The 21,426-nt window shown below is 31.2% G+C and overlaps 1 protein-coding gene across 1 annotated transcript; it reads left to right on the forward strand.

The window, feature by feature from the left end:
* The first annotated feature begins 808 nt into the window (after positions 1–808).
* LOC134712182 (uncharacterized) lies at positions 809–21,053 on the forward strand. The gene is made up of 2 exons (XM_063573481.1): positions 809–1,103; positions 19,597–21,053. The coding sequence occupies exons 1-2, from the start codon at positions 1,049–1,051 to the stop codon at positions 21,003–21,005; spliced, it is 1,464 nt and encodes a 487-aa protein (XP_063429551.1). The 5' UTR covers positions 809–1,048; the 3' UTR covers positions 21,006–21,053.
* The last annotated feature ends 373 nt before the right edge of the window (positions 21,054–21,426 follow it).

The raw sequence follows: 21,426 nt of genomic DNA on the forward strand, positions 1-21,426 counted from the left end.
GTCAAAAGTGCGAGAGGGTCTTGGTTTGAACAATGGTAGTTCATGTGTCCTCATAATGTGTCCGTGTAGGGTGGCATATCATCGTGTATTAAAATAGACTGGCTCTGTGTATCGGTTAAGTACAAGACAGGTATCATATTCACAAGTTGTCATACATAAGTTCACTTCTTGACATTAAAGTAAATTTTGTCACTGGTCTTTTTATCACCAATTCATCCATCTATATTTTATATTGTGTAGATACACTTTGAAGGATACAGATAGGTAAGCTAGTTATGTTGACTCTTTCTTTTTACTAATGTGAATCGCAGTTATTTTTATTAATTAACCCAACAAAGGTTAATTGCTACACTAAATCAAAACGAAAACACGTTGGCAACATATTTTGAAGCCCTGATGAGCCAATGACCTTCTATTTCGTTCGTCTTGTTTCCTGGAATTAGTCTAACAAACAATGTAGGAGTTGAAAAAAAACCTAGCACACTCCTGAATTGATTGAGTCCTTCATTGATAAAGCATAAAAAAGTGTCATTACGCCCTCTCTAGGACAAAGCACCGAAAGCACCTCCCCAAAGGTTCGTGACACAAGGATAACATTTCTAGTTAATATTTTATAACTTCAGCTACACATGAACAGCCCTCATCCCAATAATCAATACACGTCAACTCTGATAGCAGAATTTTAATTATTAAAATGATAGCAATATGATAGTAAATTATTGAAACCTTATTATGTTGTTTTGAACATTTATATCATGTATGCGCTGTCAACAAAACACATATTTGGCGGAAATCAATCGATTTTAATTTCATCTAAAATGCGATGTAAAAAGAATCGCTCGTGGTCATAATGGTATTGTCTCATAAGCCGCTTAATTGGAAAGTAAAGTAAGGCAGGATATTTAGTTAGGTTTTCTTTTACTGTACTTCTTTAGGATGTATGTTGGAAATCAGGCACACCATTGATTAGCGTGATACAATTTTGCTAAAATGATTTGATTAAATTGGATATACGTATTGGAAAATTATCTGTTGATTGTAGTAGAAAATGGGAAATTGCAACTGCAGGAAGAAACAAATTATTGATGAAAAGGAAGATACAGGTAAACGAACACATTTAATTTCAATTTACTTAATTTTCAGGACTTGTGTTTTTTTTTAAATTTGATTATTTATAGATTTTAGAATTTTAAACATACAATCATTGCATTGAATAAATTCTTTTAGCTATATAAAATAATGGGTCCATTTTTATACCTACCATCCTATGCCTCATAAAGTTATAACTACGTATACGTATATATTTAAGAAATGCGATATGTGTTTATTGTAGCTTTATTTTTTATGATGAACACATGTTAACTACCATTTTTAGAGTTACAAACATACCTTATTAAACGAAAATATTTAACTGCCAATTGATAGGTAATTTTCCTGACATGAAAAGTTGGAATTTTTTCTGCCAGATATCAATTATTTTCAGATAAACACAGCTTAACATCGGCATTTTTGAATTGTAAGCCGAAATGCTATAAAAAGTGAAATATTACTACCAAAACGTTGCATCTATGTGTCCCTATATGACAATTATAGTTCCACAACAGACCGTTAAATATTCTACCAATGTGACATTTCTGACCTATATTTATGAAGTATCATTTCTCATGCTATCTGTTGCTATGTTCGTATCTAGTATTTAATTTAAGATTATGTCAAAAATTACTTTAGTGAATTCAACCAAAGATGCAGGAATTTGATATTGAAGTACAATTCACTGAGCTTTACTTTAAAAAAATCACGTGTCTTTTTCGGCAGAATTACATACTTAGTGCACATGTAATAATGAACCATTGATGTAGTTTATACCAGACGTCCTGTTTACAAGATATTATAAGACATCCTTAAAGAATCATGAAACATATTGATATACAACAGTCATCCAGATTGTTTTGTTTTCTGCTATAAATGAATGTGCTCTCGTAAGCAGATGCCTAACCAAAAGCCTATGAAAAAACCAAAATTCTTTTTAAATTGTGAAGGGTAAAGATAACTATCAATAAGAAACGTGACATGAAATCTATGAACATTTGTCAATTGAGTACTGAATTCAATAAAGTTGTCATCACAAATCAAACTTATTTACCATAAACATAAGTTGTTGTTTTGTACATGTCCTCAATTGACAAATTTTCATAGATTTCATGGCACGTTTCTAATTGATAGTTATCTTTACCCTTCACAATTAAAAAAAATTTTATCTTTTATAGGCTTTTGGTCAGTCATCTTACTTTTTTCTGTGTGTGTTGCATTGTTGTTTCTTTTTTGTTGCAGTTCAGTGTTTCTGTTGTTTCGTTGTTTTCTTCTTATAGATGATGTATTTCCATCAGTTTACATTTTTTACCCAGATTGATTCTCTATCAATCGATTTATGACTTTTGAACAGCGGTATACAACTGTTGCCTTAATTTAACACCTAGTATTTATAACTAGTTTATTTACATGACTGGTTTTGAAAATTTTATATAAGACATACTTATAAAAAATAACAATAAAAGTATAAGCAACGTCTAATGGCTCAAACATTTTACAAGTGTGTTGTCTTTTATAGTATCATTGCGATTTAGTTAAATGCAAATTGAATACAAATTAAGGAGATTCATTATTAACACTGCGACAACTATCCAACAGTGTCCAGATGGACTGAATTTTAGCAACTGTAGGTTACCGTACGGTTAAGTTCGTTTTCAATGTTAATCATTAACCTATCCTGCTGCTTTTAATACTAGTTCGCAAATATAGAACTTGTATGGGACTTTTTTTTAACCATTAAATTTTTTTTTTTAAAACCAAGCCTTGACTGTTGACATTAAGTTTGACTGACTACGATAGAGCATACTTAGATTTCCTGATATTTAAAATAAAGTTTGGAAGATAAAAAGATTCTTAATGAAAGAGAAAAATATTTACTGGAAAATATTTGAGTTAGTGTCCACATGCTGTAAGATTGATCAAAATGAATGATTACATAAACTTTTAATATGTAAAAATAAGTAATGTATAAGGTATCAAGTAAGAAATGACCTATAAAAAAATATACGAAAAGAATATTCATAGACATTTTGGTATGTAAACAGATATTTTTGTGAGAATTATCGTTTTCAGCAAATAGTTCGTTTAATTTCTGCAGGTTTCATCACAAAAGCAATTATAAGTTTGAAAAGACCATACCTCAGATTTTTTTCATAGAATCTGATTTAAAAATATATTTTTTTTAAAATTATTTTCATAAAATTAAAAAGGTAATTATTTAAAGAAAAATACGTTACTAGTAATCATGTAATAATTACATCGACATCCCATATATATATTATCCAATATAATTTAGCAATGTTTTTATCTAAATGACCCGTTAAAGAGTCTTGCTGTTCGTTGAGAACCCATGCTACGTGTAAAAGGCCGTCCTTTGACCTATAAATGTTATCTTTTTGAACATTGTGACTTGGATGTACCTCGAGGGATGTACATTTGTCTGATTGGCACTCATACTACATCTTTTCATTTATATTATGTTTGAAAAAATAAAATAACAAAATCATCGAACTTCCAGGGAAATTCAAAACGAAAATTCCTTTATAAAATGGAAAAACCAAAAGCTTCAACACATTTGACGAATGGAAAACAACTGTCATATTCCAGACATTCTGAATGTCGCCTTTGCAATTCAGTATCTTTAAGCGATATTTATCCTAAAAAAACCAGGACCATGCAATGTTCAACTGATACTTCAATGTGATAACAACCTGAAGTGAGACTGAAGCAGAACGTTAGACATCGATTATTTATAATATTTGAGTTCACTGCGTCATACAAAGACATTAAGTATTTAAGTCATAATAATTTTCTAATAACACTTATCTAATTACTGACTCATGGCATCTATTTACACGCAAAAATTACGATTTCTTTAGATACCAACAAGGGACTTTGCGATTATCTAATAATAAATAATTAAGATCAATGAGCAACAAAGCTAATCGTAAAATGCACATCATTATTCTCTGTTCGATTGCAGAGTAGCAATGATTGGATTGAAACTCGTGGACTACGAACATCATGATTTCATATTTTAACTGAACATTATACAGCTTTCTTTACGCTGTACCAGTTCATGACATGTTTGCCTATACTAACCATAATTTTCTCTTTAATTTCAGTACATATAGAAATAAACCCGCTCCTTCGACTTTCTTCACTTTTTTTCTATTAGCCAGACTTTCATTTCCGTTAACTTTTCAAAATCCGTGTGTAATTATCAGACAGCATGCAATCGACATTGACCATTTTATGAAATAAAGGAAAAGAGAATGTTATACATAAAGGCAACAGTTGTATACCGCTGTTCATGTATACAAAGTCTCAAACATCCTCTTCACATATTACTGTTATCGGACTCATCCATAGTTTATTTTCTCTAACGAATCCACGGTATACAGAATGATATGTGTGATGTATCCTCTAAATATTTCATATCTTTCAAAATTCATGGGTTGCTGGCAAATGGTTTGAAGTAGCTATTTGGATTAGAAAACAATATCTCGTAATACAGGTAAATCTTTTTGATGTGTAATTAAGTATAACGGGTTTGCATTTTTGTTAAAACTTTTACAGATACTTTATTCGATGTCAGTTTACCAAGAATAGAAAATAATGTCCATTATGTATACCTTTTACGGTAAAATTGCGTCATGAGAAGTCATTAATAATTTAAGTCTTAAATAGTCCATTGTGTTACTTATCTAATTATGGACATTTCGAAATGTCCATTTGCAACAAAATAACAATCATCTCAAATGGCAATTACTGAAAAAGTAATACATAATTCAAGACAAAAAGATAAACTCTAGTACTTTTTGAACATGTTCTTTTTATTATGATTTGATACCAGGCATCCAAAATAAACTATGCTTGAGGTTTTACTGGGAAAACTTTTTTCTTGTCTGTCGTTACTGTTCTCGAGAAGACATGCATTTTAAGATCGAAATGCTAAAATATAAGAAAATCTACTATGACTGAGACTACTATCAAATCAAAATGAACAAAATTCATCGATACACAAATACTATTACACGTTTGGTCCTTCTTAGTTTAATAACTCTAAACGATTTAAAATATTTGACCTCAAGCATCAATGAAGAGACATCAGTTGTTGGAATGTGCGTTTGGTGCAGTATAACGTATTTTCATATTGAAATACCTATATAATGTAGCTATGACATTTGACTTTAAAGCATTAAGAAAAATTGTATTTTTCTGGACCTTTTGGTCTTGTCCTTTGTTTTATATGTAAATATTTGAGTAAAGACGACTAGCAGACCATTTTCTTTTCTTCCACTTCGAGGTTTTTATTTGAACGATTTATACCTTGGTTACAGTTGATTTTTTTCCAGGTTTTTAATTGATTGCGCAATTTTTGGTCTAGACACAATCAAGACTGCCGTTTTGTGCTGTTTCGTCTTTTTAATGGTGACGTAGCACATTAAAAAAAACATTATTTTGCTTGCTATTATTTGAATTTTACCAAGATTGAGTACCCGACGATGGTCAACACATACTCTCGACCGCACTGCATTGTATTATGCGTTAAGATGACCGTAGTTATATCTTTTAAAACTTCAGCTACACTAAAATTCCAAAACCACTTTTCCATGAGTCTTTACAAATCCGTTTACTTTTGGCAATATATCATGTCATGCATGTATAAAAAATCAAGGACACACTTGTTCTAATAAGTTTGATATACAATATACTTACATTTTTATTTTTAACAAATTTATGGCCGAAGAAGTCACGATGATTGCCCGTCAAAGATATTAAACAGCCTAATGACCCAAGAGACAGGTTGTATATAAAGAAAAACTTACTTCTTTGATACTTTTATATAGGAAAATGTGATGAACACGAGATGAATAGGCACCAATTTTGTGTTTGTTTGTTTGAAAGTAAAGATGAGAAATATGTTTCACGCCTACCGGATATGTATTTGTTGACAAATATGACTTAAAAGAGACGGTATATGTGACAAAAGTGCATGTATATATAAAAACAAGTGAGACAAGAAATCGATGAGAACAACACAGAAAAAAGGCGTACTTAAGTAAAGTTGATAAGGTAATTACTCTTTAAAAAAATAAAAACTTTAAATGATATTCTAGCTTAGTTTTACAATTTGACGAAGATCAAAATTTCAAGACAAACAGGCAAGACAAACAGAACGGATTAAACCATATATGTTTGACGGTTCTCTTCTCCTGTAACCGTAGTCAGTTGGATAACAAGTCTACTTTGAAATTAAATGTTCGATTTGTTCACTTTCAAATATGTGCCCATTCCAAGCATGACGTGTTGTAGAGTTGAATATCGTATGTGAAGTTGATAACGCATATGCTGTTTTTTTGTCATTGTGTTGTTGCTTCATCGACCCATATATCGCATCACCAGCTGTTTTGCTGGGCTGATTGAATTTTATTATGATACTTTCCTTATAAAAATCACAGTTACGATTATAATAGAACCTTTAATTTATTAGAAAATCGTTTCAACGATGCTACTCAAACTTCATTATACAACAACTAACGTTTAAAAATCAAAAGGTCAATCGAATCTAAATATAAATCTATTCAGTACTATTGAAATTATGTTTTATTATTATTTTTTTTGCTATTAATCTCAAGTCCAATCATAATAAAAGTAGATATTGGATTGGTTATAAGCTTTTAATAATTTCCTTATGAATCCAATATACTTTTCTAGGATATTAGATCATTACACGACACAGAAGGTACAGATAAAAGCACTGTTACAGTTTGTTTATATCCACATTCACCTTTTGACCTCATATAGAATGTCCATAAAAAGCAAATTTAACCTTGAGAACAACTTTTAGCTGGTAATTTGTTTCACTAAATTAGTGAATACAAGGTTATTACATGATCATTTAATTTAGATGAAGAACATTGCACCCAAGTAATAGAAATAATAAGATAATTCATATTACTAAGCATAAGTTAATTTTGTCAATTTCCAGGGAAATGTTTTTTTTCAAAAGCAGATTGTTATTTGGACATGTTTTGTCATTATAAACGAGTATTATTCAGCCCAGACGTCTTATGAAATCTCTACATCAAATTCGTAGCGTGTGTTCTAATTGAATTGTCAGGTACATGCTAAATTTTACAAGGTCATGTTTTACTCTGACTTTTAATGACGTCATTTCACTAACTCCTTGGATGTTGGATGTGTTCTGATTGATATTTTAGTCTTAGATGCATGATTGGTTTTTTATCAGCATTTACTGTCAGTAACTGTGAGTACTATCAGATTTGAACTCAATGTATTTTGTTTCCTGCAACGTTCATTTTAGTATTTGTGTTTCTGTTTTATATATTTCTGCTTTAAATAAATCTGATGAGTTAAGCTCTTTTGAAGGAGCATTTCTTTATCTCTCCCGTTTGACACAATAGTTTTGGTTTTTAAGAGCTAAGGCCGTCGATAACAGTGACTCTCTTTCAGATAAACAATCACCCTAAATTGTGTTAGATTCAGTTTAAACAGATTTTGTCACAACAAATGTTCTGGTCGACCATTGCGGATGACGAATTATCCGCTGTCGACTGTTATCATACAAACGTTCAACGAACGACCATTGTCATTTACTTCTCTCGTTTAGGCTGAATAGACTTAAGGAGGCTCGCGGGTATAAAATTTTCAGAAAAAAATCAAACGTTTATTTTTCATTACAAATTTTATTAATTACCTTAAGAAGTTGTTACTTTATCATATGGTACAAAAATTATTCCAAAAAATCAATACATGTTGGCCCCAGGTGACGTTTAAAATGTAGATATCATTGAAAAAGCTCCAAATTATCTCCCTTTGGTGCAAAAATGCCATTTTTTGGCATTAAAATTTAAATATCTTTTTTAACTCATCGGTGACCTATATTTTTTATTGTTATTTTCGAAAAAGCTGTACATAAACTAAATAATTGTTACATTTTAGCCATTTCTGTAATTTAGTTCTTTTTAAATTTCTATGTTATAGCTTTTTCTCCTATTAGTTCAACAGAAAAAAAGGACATTAGCAAAAATGTATGGTTTTTTCGAAGGCAGATTGTGATCGTAAATGACCCCATTTTTTTATTTCATTTTTCTATTTGGTATAAGATAAAGTTAATTTATAGAAAAATATAGCGAAATCTTATATTAAATAAAAAATTTGATTTAGACCCGCGAGCCCCCTTAATAGCGAGGTTATAATACTGCTGTTGATCTATGCGTCTGATAATCTTGGGTTTTTATCAATTCCTAATTCATAGTTTGAAGCTTTCTTTTTTTATTTCCTGCATTGATCTTCTGAACAGGTTTATTCCGGGCGATGTACAAGATTGTTGATATAACAGTATAGAACGACAGGAAAGTAATTGAGCTAGCTTTCAGTTAAAAGAGAAATAACAAAAATACCAAACTCAGAGGAATATTAAAAACTGAAAGTCCATAGTCAAATGGCAAAATCAAAGCTAAGCACATCAAAAGAATTGATTACAACTGTTATATTCTGCTAGCATCAGAAATATAGATTTGTTTTATCCTCGAATTTCTTGTAGATATTGTTGATTATTGCTGTACATGTATCTTTTATTTTTGTTATTTATCATAACGGTATTATAGTCTAAAGTACCTTTTCCCTTAATGATTTTTAAAATTGTAGTTTTTATTATATAACCCAACTATTTTTGGAATACATTTGCTAATCTTTTTGATCAGTCACCATTATGAACTATTTTTGGAATAATACAACTAAAACGGAATCTTTCATATTGAACATATAAAAGTGTCACTTGGGATTGACATAAATAGCAACATGTGGAACAAAATATATCTACTGGATTATAAATAAATAGTATGACGTTAAAATGCTTTTATAAAAATGCTCGAGAGAAAATATTTAACTAGTTTTGAATTATCTTATTCAGTAAATGACTTCGAATTTTTAATTTGCATTCAATTTACAAATATAAGTGCATGCTTCGGCATTCATATGTGCAAAACAATTATTGAATAAAGATTTATTTCGTGTGAATTGACCGGCAATCAATAAACCGATAACCGTTGTTTAATAATTAAAGTAGATACCAGAAAAATTGTTCGTTCAGGTATCTCATTTGGTTTAACGCCCCTTTTGATACATACAAATATCGCTGAGTAGCTTAAATGTCGTTCGTGCAACTATCAACACCATTAGTACAGATTGAAAACACCTGGGTATTTTATGGGAAAACTTTAGAGATTGAGTTCATTTTTGTGTAGATTCAAAAGTGACAGATGGGGATGAAATTTTCATAAGGAAAATATTGTGTGACATAATGAATAAATCAAGTTTGATCTGCCTTGGTTGAGAAAACGGAAAAAGAAAAACGTGTCACCGAGAAGGTGCCCTTTATCGTCTTACGACAAAGTTGTAAACAGGATGACAGGACAAACGGGAGAAAAATGTCAAATTTTCGATTCGTGACTTTTGAACAACTGTTGTCTTTATACTGCATTATGCAAACAGCTTTACGTAAACCTGGTATCAAAGATGTGTTAATTTAAATGTTATATTACGAAATTGCAACGTTTGACTTACTTTTTTGGTCTGTAGCCTCACACTTTTTATTCTGACCAAACACATATGAAAGAAGACCTATGTTAACTGTGTTTACGTCCAACTTCGAATAAACGTATACACAGATCCATAGGAAATAAGGTGCAAATGTTTGTCATATAGATTTGTCATATCGCGATAGTGAAAATGGTCAGTTTTGTATACTAAACGCATGCCTTATCAAGAAGTACAGTTACTGGAACTGGTTTTTTTTATATTCGGTTGACATATTTGTTGCATTTGTACTATTAAGTTGTAATAATGTTATCTCAGTGTCAACCTAACATGAAGTAGCGATCATAACAGACACCATTATTGATTTAAATTCTCAAGCGATTAATTATATTGTGATCGATGATTTAATGCAAATGGCAAATCGAGAAAACAATTGGATAACAAAAACAAAAGCTGAATAAAAATATATTACAACTAATTACAAGAAAAACCTATCATTGTATGGATTGTGATGAACCGCTAAAATATTTAAAAAAAAATATATCAAGACTCGGGGGTGGATCCAGCAATTTTAAAAAGGGGGCTCCAGCTACATGTCCCCATTAAAATGCATTGATCGGCTTAACAAAAGGGGGGTTCCAACCCCCGGAACCCTGCCCGGATCCGCCAATGCAAGTACAAGTGATTTAAAGCCAATCACTCGGTATCCGAAAAAGACAACGTGAAACCGAGAACTATTCACTGAGAGCATTCACTTTCGAATTTTGAATTTTGAATTTTCACATTCAATTGCTCATCCGCTCACATATTAAATTATTGATTTCTTATATTTCGAAATTAAAAGTTACTATTTCACTTTCAACTGGAACCATTTTATAAAAATATATAAGTCCAAGATTTCATTTTGATCTGAAATTTGATTTTTTCTGATTTGCGATTGATATCTCAACATTCATCAGTTCAAATACATCACTTCTAGTTGTTGGATATCTAATGGGTTAAGTTCTTATGTTAAGACAACAATATAATGTGACAACAGAGTTTAACGTTTTAATGAAATTAGGAACACACTATTGTGGGCGGCTTGCTTTTGTTTCATAGGGATTGTATCTCCAATATTCATTTAGTGTGTTCATTTAAGCGCAACTCTCGTGTTGCATGTTGGAAAAAACGTATTCATATTTTAAAAATATTTCACATTACCCGAAATCATAATTAAGATACAATTCTATTACTTATTTTGAAGTTTGAACCTTATCAGTTGGGACTTAGTATCTGATTAAAACAATAGTTGCATAAATATTATGTCATTAATACTATTGTTGTCTGTATGACACATTCCCCATTTCCAGTCTCAATTTTAATGAATAGATAATTAGATAATTAAATTTGTATCGTTACATAATTTAGAACATGTATCAGGAGACATTTGTCACAATGAAACACTCGTTTCCCATTTGTTACAGAACTATTTTTAATCGTATTTGATTTGATTTGTAAGCGTGTTAATTTGGCTACATTTCTATGTTTCTTTTTGTCATATAATATGTAGATTCTCGGGTACTTTAATTATAGGTCTCCTGCTTTTGAAATTTTGAGTTTGGGAGTCCCTAGTGAAGGTCATCCCAGAAAATATCTTCCGACGCAATAAAATTTATCAATTGTAACGTTATGGATTATTATTTTCTAGCACAGAGTCGATATTGTTGTTGATATCATCATATCAGGAGTCTGTTCATTGGGTACAAAAAAAATCATTTTTAACATACTTTTCTCAAATCTTTGTTATATGAATTGATAAAGAAATTATCAAGAAACTAATGTTCTATCTTCCTCAAGAAAAGATGACATTACGTAAGTTGAATTTGGACACTTCTGACCATATAGCTTCTAGCGTATTCAGGTGTGTATATATCATTGGCGTTCAGTTTTAATTAATGTTATTCCAGAAAAAGAACAAAAACACTTATTTAAATTAAAAAAGAAGATGTGGTATGATTGCCATGAGACAACTCTTCACAAGTTACCAAATTATATTAACAACTATAAGTGTAAATATATTAGTATTGGTTCAATTCAACTGCTAGTGGAATGTTAGACCCCTAGAGGATATTCACTTTCAATCAATCAGTACTTCTGTATTGACATAATTAATAACAGTCTTTTCTTACATTCTTCAATGAAAATAAATAGGCACCGTTAACGTTCCAAATGTATAAGACAAAGTTAACCAAAGATGAAGTTTGTTATTGTTTTTTATCTTACCTCCTGTACATTTCTAGGAATATGATTGGTTAAAAGCGAACTCGTGGAGACCGTGTATATTCAATATTAGGTTAGTAGGGAGGCGGGGCTTATTTCAATACACGGTTAGTTGTGGATTTACGACTTGGGCACTGTTTGATTATTTAAAACTTTTAAGGTTCTGTATAATATTGTTGATATCAAGGTTGTTGATAATGAATATTTATCGTTTACGTTAGTTGTTTAGTGCAGACCAATTGAAGAAGGTTCTTAAAATTGAACACTTGAACACTTTAATACAGTAATAAGAAGATATGTTATGATAGCAAATAAGACAACGTTATTCTAAATTTAACAAATAAAGATAGTCGGTAAGATAAATTCGTTACATAGTGTGCTAGTGACCTAATATGATATATACAGGGTCAGTAAATTCCATTTGGGGTTCGAGCTTCGCTCTCATCCCATATGGAATTTACTGACCCTGTATATATCATATTAGGTCACTAATACACTATGTAACTAATAATGTCTCATTTGAAAATATAGTTTTTGGTGTATTCGGGTTTTTATATATACATCCTTGGATTTAGGATGTTTTTAGATAGATATCTCCTGATAGAAATATAATCATCAAGAAATACGCTTTGGATGCAACAATTTCTAAAGAGTTATTTCTTTTCCAAGCACTGGGTCGTCGATACCACCACAAGTGGACTAAATACTCAAGACAGGTATCATCTCTTTAGTTAGTACTTCGAAACTGACATGATTCATTCTTCTCTCGTGCAAAGTTCACCATAGAGGACATTAGTAATTATTTTTATGACCCTTTAGTCATTTACAGTGTAGCTCTCCGAGTATTCAGGTATTAATTAACATCATTGGATATCATTATTTTGGTTTGCTTTGAGCGTTTCCGGTGAAAGTAAGTCAGTAAAACAATCCAGAATGTGATCTATTGACAGCAAATATTGCATCAAAGTAGAAATCAATACTATATTCACAATACCAGATTACACAGTCTGATAGGTTTGCAAATAATACAGTAAAGCGACATATTTGATCACACAAAATTCCGTTATAACATTTGTTTAAATTGCTGATTCTGATTTTAGATATACTTCTCAGAGAATTGTAGACGATACCAAATAATGATGCAATGTATTGTTAAGAGTCAAGAGCTTCCTGGATATTGAAATAAACTTATTATGTAATGGAAACGATCCACGCTGAATGTATATGTATCTGTATTTTAAATAGATGTATATGTTCGCTTATGAAATATACACTGAGCTAATGAGACAGAGAAACAGTGGTGTTGTATTTCAAACAGTACTGTAAATCATAATCATTAAAAAAAAGTATCGTTATCTTGAAAAATCTATTGAAACATACCCCTTTACGATACTATATTAAGTAATACAGATGCCATTGTTTTTCGATATAAATAATATTAGCTTATTTTTCTACAAGCGTAAATCAATCTTATTTAATTTTTGTTTATTTTCTTTTGAAAACTTAAGTAGAAGTTATTACTAATGCATGCTTTTTACTGAACGTAAAAGCCGTTTCACTATTATGAACGTCATTTCAAACAAGTCTACAACTTTGTATGATTAAAATAGTATTCTATAAGTTACAAAAAACTAGTTGTCACTGAGGGTGGGGAAAACGATTTCATCCCGCATTTTTGGTAGGAATGTTCTCTGTATGGCATTTCGCGAACTTCCGTATTTGTTTTCTGTTTTTTTTTATTAGATTATTTTATCATGATTCCCGATAAAAACTAACCGGGCAATTGATGTGTTAATCATCATCATTAGACTATTCTAAAAAAATAAATCCGATTAGATTTGAAGTCATTATATAAAAGACCAGACACGTAGGAGGTGTAACTTGTACAAAGACCCTTAGCTGTTACCCGATTTGTAAGTTATCATGAAACATTGTCATGAACAAATAAAATCATTTACATATCCACCTTCATAATGGATAAAGTACGGACATGGATTACCCCACATACCAAACATAGTAAATGTATTGTAATCAGGTCTATCGAAGAAACCATTATCAGCTAAATGTATATACTCTATATTTAGACAATACAATTAACTGGTTTACTTTTCAAAACATGCACGTTGTGTTATTTGTGCAAGTAACTATAGTTCGACACATGATATTATATGAACAATCATACTTCAAATTTCTAACCCTGAATGATTCATATTATTTCAAAGCACATATATGTTTACAAAACTTTACGCTGTAAACTCGAAGATACTTGAAAAGGCTTCTCGTAGAAAGCTTGTTCACTAATCTTTAAAATTTCGTAAATTGACAAACAAGATACGTTTACAATATATTGTCAGGATTTACAATGGACATGCTTTTACATTTGAAAACTTTTAGCTCGAGACACAAGTATCATATTCTTATTGATCAGGGTTATAGACGATTAATAATTACATTAAATGTATGTTTTAGAAGAATTCGCTATTGGATAACAACGCTTATTCGTCATACTAGAATTCACCTTCATAGTCCAATGAAGTTTAGAATTCTTGATGACACGTGCTATCACAAAAAAGTGTACAGGTCATTTAAAAAAAGAAATGACAAAAATTGATTTTCCATTGTCATAGCAAAAAATTGTAATAATAAGTATTGAATGCTTCTTTTAGAAATTTGTATAGGGTCGTTAAAGCGTTGACAGTGCGCACATTTTTTTTCGAATTAAGCGCTTCCGCGCTTTATACAAAATGTAATTCGGTCAACGCCTTAACACCCAAATAAATTTACAAAAAGAAGCATTCAATCCTTAATTAAATGTTTCAATACATTGGTAAATAATTAATGCATACAAAAATCTAAATAGTTTTGCTTACACTGAAAGAATTTTTATTATTGGGAAAAGTATACATGACCAGCGATCTAGATCAAAATGACTCAAATGCCTGACAATCCTTTTAACGATTAAACCTATACTCCATTCTTTACCGCAATCTGAAACAGAAATGTCAGTTGTCTTTAAAGTGTCACTCACTGTTAAATTTCGTATAATATTGTCTTCAAGGTTTTGAATTGTCATGACCTACTATAACGTTACGATGGTTGATATACTGTGAGTAAATAGATGATAAATTAACACTATTTCCAGAATTTCCTGCAGGCATTTGGATGTTTACATTCATCAAACATATATAATCACATGACATCAGGATTACAGCTTGCTTATCAACTGAGAATTAACAGATAACCGGGTCAACAGTTTTTATAACAAATAAACGTTTGTCATTCTTCGTGGTTTTAACTTGTTTCAGTTAATGCCTCTTCTTCTTTGTGTTAAACAATTTGCAAAATGAAAGATCGTCGGTACGCGTAAATGTTTCATTGTTATTTACATTATTTCACGTCGAGTTTATTCTAGCCATGTCTGGATTTAAACAGATATGTCAGCTCAATGTTTGTTTTATCATACAAGCTTTTACATTGATAATGCAAGGGACTGTCAAATGTTTTTCACGTCCGGTTTTGTTTTGGTAAATGTCTCGTGCAGCTCACTTGATATAGTTCAATATGTTGTTTCATTAGTGCCTGAATTATAATTTTTATTTTTCACATATTAACAGGAAATGTTGAGTTCATTTTAAAAAAGATGGAAGACGTATACAAAAAAGGAGATGTTGTATTATTGCTAAAGAGACAATTATTTAAAAGAGACCAAATAATGTGAATGTAATTTTAAATGGATTGTGATTATTTCAACACCGAGAAAAACCAATACCACATAGTAAGCTTTAAAAGGGTTTAAAACGACGAAAAAAGTAAAGCAACCCCACTTGATTTATTATAATAGATAAAAATGTGACAGACACCAACAAACGGCAAACATTAAAATACAGACTCATAGCTTGGAAGCGTATACAAAATATGGCGATAATAAATACAATTGAGACCGATCAACCCTCCCGCTAGCCTTGGCCACTGGTGCAAAGTTTAATATAAGAGCAAATGGTAAAAAACGTTGTTCAATCATCACTTCGACACGAAGCTTATAAAAAACACAAATAAAAAAAACCCTTAAGTACCAATATAAAAGTACTAGTAATGAACAGATATGTGTTTAATACTTTTTTTATTGTGGGAATGTATTAATACCCTGCCACGTCCGGTTTGTGTAATTTCTATATATTTGTACTGCTTTGTTGATGAGTTAAGTCTATTTCAACGGATTTATATAGTATGTCCTTATGTTGTTCTGTTACACCACTATCCAATGTTAATATGTTTGGCGCCAGCAAGCTAGTTTAAACCCTGCACATTCTGTGTCCGTCCCGAAATCAGGAGCCTGTATTTCAGCGGTTTTCGTTTCCTACGGTATATTATATTTGTTTTATAGTGTTGTGAAGGTAGTGTAAATTTTTACCAGCATACTCTAAGCATTTTGAACAGATGATTATATGTTTTATTTATTGATTCCTTAGTCGGCTTATTTTCTTAAAAAACAATTCTAAGAAAGTTACATAGGGAATGAGTATCTGCATTTAGTTACCATTGAATACAAGAAATTCTTTGAACCAAATTTTATATGACCACTTACTTTATCTAACACATTTTCTCTAAATTTCTATGCAAGTCCTGTTTTAATTACTTTATCTTTTTAACAAGCGGAAGATTTTATAGTGAATTTTACATATTTGTGCGTTTTGGGGATTTTTAGTCGACATAAGTGTCACAATTTATGCGAAGCTCTTACCTGAACATTCACCTATAACATTGATTGTTCTGCCTAGTCAATTGTGTTAGTATGTTGAAAGTTATCCGGTTATGCCATGTTTAAGGTACGGTTTTAATTATAACAAAACTTAATTTAATGAAGTCGATTAAGTACAATTTTTTGTCTTGATTAGTAAAGTCTTAACGTGACACCAGTAACTTTGTATGAATAAAAGATAAAAAACGAGTTCATTATCCCACGCATGACTGTCGTAGATAACAGCATCACAATTACATAAGCTATTTCACTTCGTTAACTTATGTTAAGTTTAATTTTAAAATTTTGAAAAGGTTAATGAACGCACTTGTTAGTAATTAGTCTGACATCTATAAAACGAAGCTTTATAAGGCAAAGAGCAAAGCTTAACCCGACTTTACCAGCTTTCTGAACTCTTATCATGAGGTCTGCTGGACTTATTTCTTTCTCTTTTAGATGTATTATTTTTGTATCAGACCAGTTCCAGAACATAAATAAACGTGTTCACTTCAATATATAATGGTTACAAAAAAGTATTGTGTTGTTGGTCCTTCAGCTATGAATTATAATTGCATGTTGGTTCAGAGAGATATAACATTACTTCGAAGGCAGTCAGTTTATAGATGCGCCTTAGCAATATTGTCAACTGTCATCTAACTTGCATATTTTAAAAGAGTCCGAAACAGAACGGCCCATTCCCATGGCCATTTTAAAAACATCAGAAACCGATAGAGACATACAAGTGTCTAAACAACACTTCACAAGAAACTTCAAACTAAGCAAGACGGATTTGAACTCTGGCACTTCAATGACATACACACGATTTTTTAGTGTAATGTTTAAGTTTGAAATATATTTCCTTTTTATTGTTTTATGATAGGTAAATACATATTGCAAAAAAATATTAATACAGTAGTTTTAAGCTATCTATGAACTTTTCAATAATATTTCTGCTCACAGTAATGTTATGTATAATGTGAAGACTTCAAAGGGATTATGTGGAACTTTAGTGCTATGAATTTTAGTAATATTCTAATATGACGACTTTTGAAAATTGCAATGCTAACTGGTCACAAGGGAAATTAGAAAGATTAAAAAAACTTACCTTCCAAAATATTTAATTATCAAGTTAATTTTTTTATTTTCAGTTTTTGATAAGTCTCTGGTTTAAAAAAAAAAAAAAGTTTTTTTCCAAACCCGTGATGATTAAGAATTCGATAGGAAAATTTTGTTTTAAACACCATTAGTTTACTAAGTCTATAAAAAGTGCAGCTTTTTTTGTGATATTGGGTTGCCGTTGCTTTCATGTGTACATACAAGATATTTTCTTTTATTCATTTTATATACATTCAAAAGCTACGCGTTGATGAACAAATAAATGTCTCCAATAACAGTTATATCAATCTCATAGAAACGGAATCAGAAGTAATGTTCTTTCTGTTGACTTTAACAACTTCAAGATAATTCAGTATTTAGTTTCAGTTACTTCTTCTATATCTATTATCATTTGACTGTATATTCACTTGGTTATATTGTTATCATATAAAATTTTTATCGCATAATTTCAACGAAGTAATAAAACTTTTTGTTTTAAATTAAACAAATCTCTTAAAAGAGAGGTTATGTGTGTATCGGATTTACCAAGTGAAGGTCACTTGAAACACGTTAATGACACATTCTATTGATCTATCAAATTTTAGTTTATGATTTTTTTTATGATAAAGATTCTTCTTTGATATTGTAAACTTATTTCAAAATCAATATTTCTGCTGTGAGGCTAAAATATGAACACAATGTCTTTAAATATGTTACCAATTTTAGATTAGTAAATATCTTTATGCATTTTTGCTTGAAGATCAAAGAAAACAAATACACGGCAAAATTTAGAAACAATAAAAGGTAACGAATGACGTATATAGGGTAAGAGAAGTGAACAGTTTATTAAAGAAGACAGGGATGTCTTAATTTACTGTCAGGTTCCTCGCCATGATTGCTGTTATATGATTGACGAGTACTGCATAGATGTAGAATGAAACTGTCCATTTTGTTGTTTTTGATGAATAATTGAATAATACCACATCTCCATATATGAATATGAATATGTTATGGGATAACCGTTTAACAGATGGTATCGGATATGTTCCTTACGTCGTAACTACAATCTTCTTTCCTTTCATGAATGTGACCTACCGAATTAGACTATTTACCGAATTTGTCATAACATGAGCAACACGACGGGTGCCACATGTGGAGCAGGATCTACTTACCCTTCCAGAGCACCTGAGATCACCGCCATTTTTGATTATTCTTTAGTCTTCTATGGTGTGTCAAGTTTACTTTTCTTTGTCTGTTTGTCTTGGTCAGTTTTAGCCATGACGTTATCAGTTTATTTTCGATTTATGAGTTTGTTATCTTCGCCCCTCTTTTATCAAGTTCCTGACCCTGGTCTAGCTCTTGTATGAGGTCTGATATTCAGGTCATGGATTTCTAGTTTTCCTGGATTTGTAGCTGTTTTTTTTTATGAATAACCATCATATTTCTTTCACTAAAACTAAAAAAGAAAAACCGATGACAAAAGAAAACGCGATAGTTAAAGTTTTTCTCCACATTCTACAAAAGAAGGAATAGAAGACTTACATTATATGATGATGTTAAGCATTTCCTTCTTTCATTTTAATTAATTTGCGGTTTATATTATACGAGCATTTTAAGACAGCTTATCAAAATAAAGCTAAATTCTCGAAGAGGTTACCAAAATTTAAAGAAAAAAACAAACCTTTTTACAATCCTTTTACGTATGGCATTACAAAAAGCAATCAAAGCAAAATACCATTAACAGTGCGCGTGCAACAACCGTCTGAATTGCCCTAGTCATCTGCCTAAAAGGTTTTAAATTATTGATAATGGAGCGCTTGATGACTCATCTTTGCTTATTTCAGGTAATGCATCACAAGAAGAAACAAATGGTGATGACAATTTAAAGGACGACGCATATGGGAAACTTGTTACATGGATAATAGATATGGCGGATACGGATTGCACTGGAAAAGCGCTTATGCAAGATATGCTTGATGGAGAAACGGTTTTACATAATACTGGTACTGACTCGGACACATCAAGATCTCTTAACTTGTCAAGTCAGCAGGCTTCAATTGATTCTGTAGGCAGTGGTTCTGAAAATATGTCTTGGAAATCGTCTATTAGTCCCGATTCAAGGTCAATATGCACGATACCGGAAACTCGGTACCTAGGTCGTGCACAGTCAGAAGACATTGAATCAGTTAGGCCAAAACAACGAGGTGTTTTTCAAAAGCAAATTTCGGTCGCGTGTGATTCAAGAACAGCCCCAAAAGCCTTAAACAGGGACAAATCGCTTGAATTTAGTAAACCAAAGGAATTGAATAAATCTCTTGATATACATAAATCTTCAGAAATAAGCAAATCAATGAAATCTCTAAAATCTCCTAGGGATGTGAAGGATATAGAACCTAACTTAAAAATGAAGGAAACCGAGTTATTGAAAGCACGATATCAAAATATTATGTCGAAAAAAGAACAAAATACACTTATTAAACAAAGCTCTGAACCAGAATCGTTCAGAAACAAATTGCAACCAAGACAAAAGCTAGGCGTAGGGACTAAATCATTTGATAATTTTTTGGATGTCCCCAAGCCATTTTCACAGACATACACAAGACAGTCAAGCGACGAAAGCTCATCTGGCAAGAAAGACTATTTATCAGCATCTTCTAAATCATTTGACAGCGATTCTGCACGATGCATATCAACTAGTCCTCGAGCAAAAGGTAAAAGAACAATTAGTGACGAAGGATTCCGAAAGAAAGAGAAATATCGAATGAGCATTCGAAACAAGCCTGTCAAATCTTTCGACATTTTCCTCGATGACAGTGTCAAATCGTCAAAGAATTCAATGAGCCGACAAACCACAATTAGCATCGAAGATGAAGATGGAGTCATAATTGAAAATATTCACCAGAATAGTGACGAGGAAATGATTCCTTTAAGACCATTGTCGGTTGAAAGTGATAACGCCGGAAAATTTGATGTCAGTTTTGAATCATCAAAAAATCAACAAAACAAACATACTCCTTTAGGAATTTTGAGTCGAAGTCTCGGGAATATAAAAGAGAAGACTTCAAAATTAAAGTCACTTGTACGACGAAAGAGCAGCAGTCTAATGACAATTAAAGCTTCAGAGAACGAGGACGATAAGACTGAAGCAATGAAAGCAGTCTCAAATGAAGAGGTCATTTTAAACGATACACTACTTGATGGCAATATTAACGATATTCTCTTCGCAATTGATACATTATGGCCAACAAAATGATTATATCAAACCTTTATAAGTTGTTTTACAATATAATTTTTATTTTTATATGACTTCGACTTCATAGCATTGTTGTACATTCCATCATTGTTCGACATCTTTAGAATTTATATTTTATCATATTGTCTTTTATTTGAAGCTTTCGCTTTTGATTAAATGTTTACAAATGTATTAACATAATTGAGGCCACATGAGGTAAGTAAAGAACATTGTCATTGAGTTACAAAAGCTTATGTCAGCGATTAATGTAAAGATAATTTCTATACTACGACGTACATTAATGTAGCTTGTATGATCAGTTATCGAGTTGGTGCAGATGTGCGCAGACTACATTTGGGCTGTCACTGGTTAAACAACCGAATCTTTTATATTGAAAAAATACAGGAGCCGCTTTCCCACCTTGGTTTGTTATTAAACAGAC

This window comes from Mytilus trossulus, chromosome 3 (genome assembly GCF_036588685.1).
Source record: "Mytilus trossulus isolate FHL-02 chromosome 3, PNRI_Mtr1.1.1.hap1, whole genome shotgun sequence".
NCBI classification, from domain to species: Eukaryota; Metazoa; Mollusca; class Bivalvia; order Mytilida; family Mytilidae; genus Mytilus; species Mytilus trossulus.

What these genes read in the sequence shown, in the direction of transcription:
- LOC134712182 (XM_063573481.1), top strand. Translation starts at nt 1,049, where the DNA reads ATGGGAAATTGCAACTGCAGGAAGAAACAAATTATTGATGAAAAGGAA. An exon ending in TGATGAAAAGGAAGATACAG is followed by an intron (nt 1,104 to 19,596) that starts GTAAACGAACAC and finishes TGCTTATTTCAG; the next exon opens with GTAATGCATCACAAGAAGAA.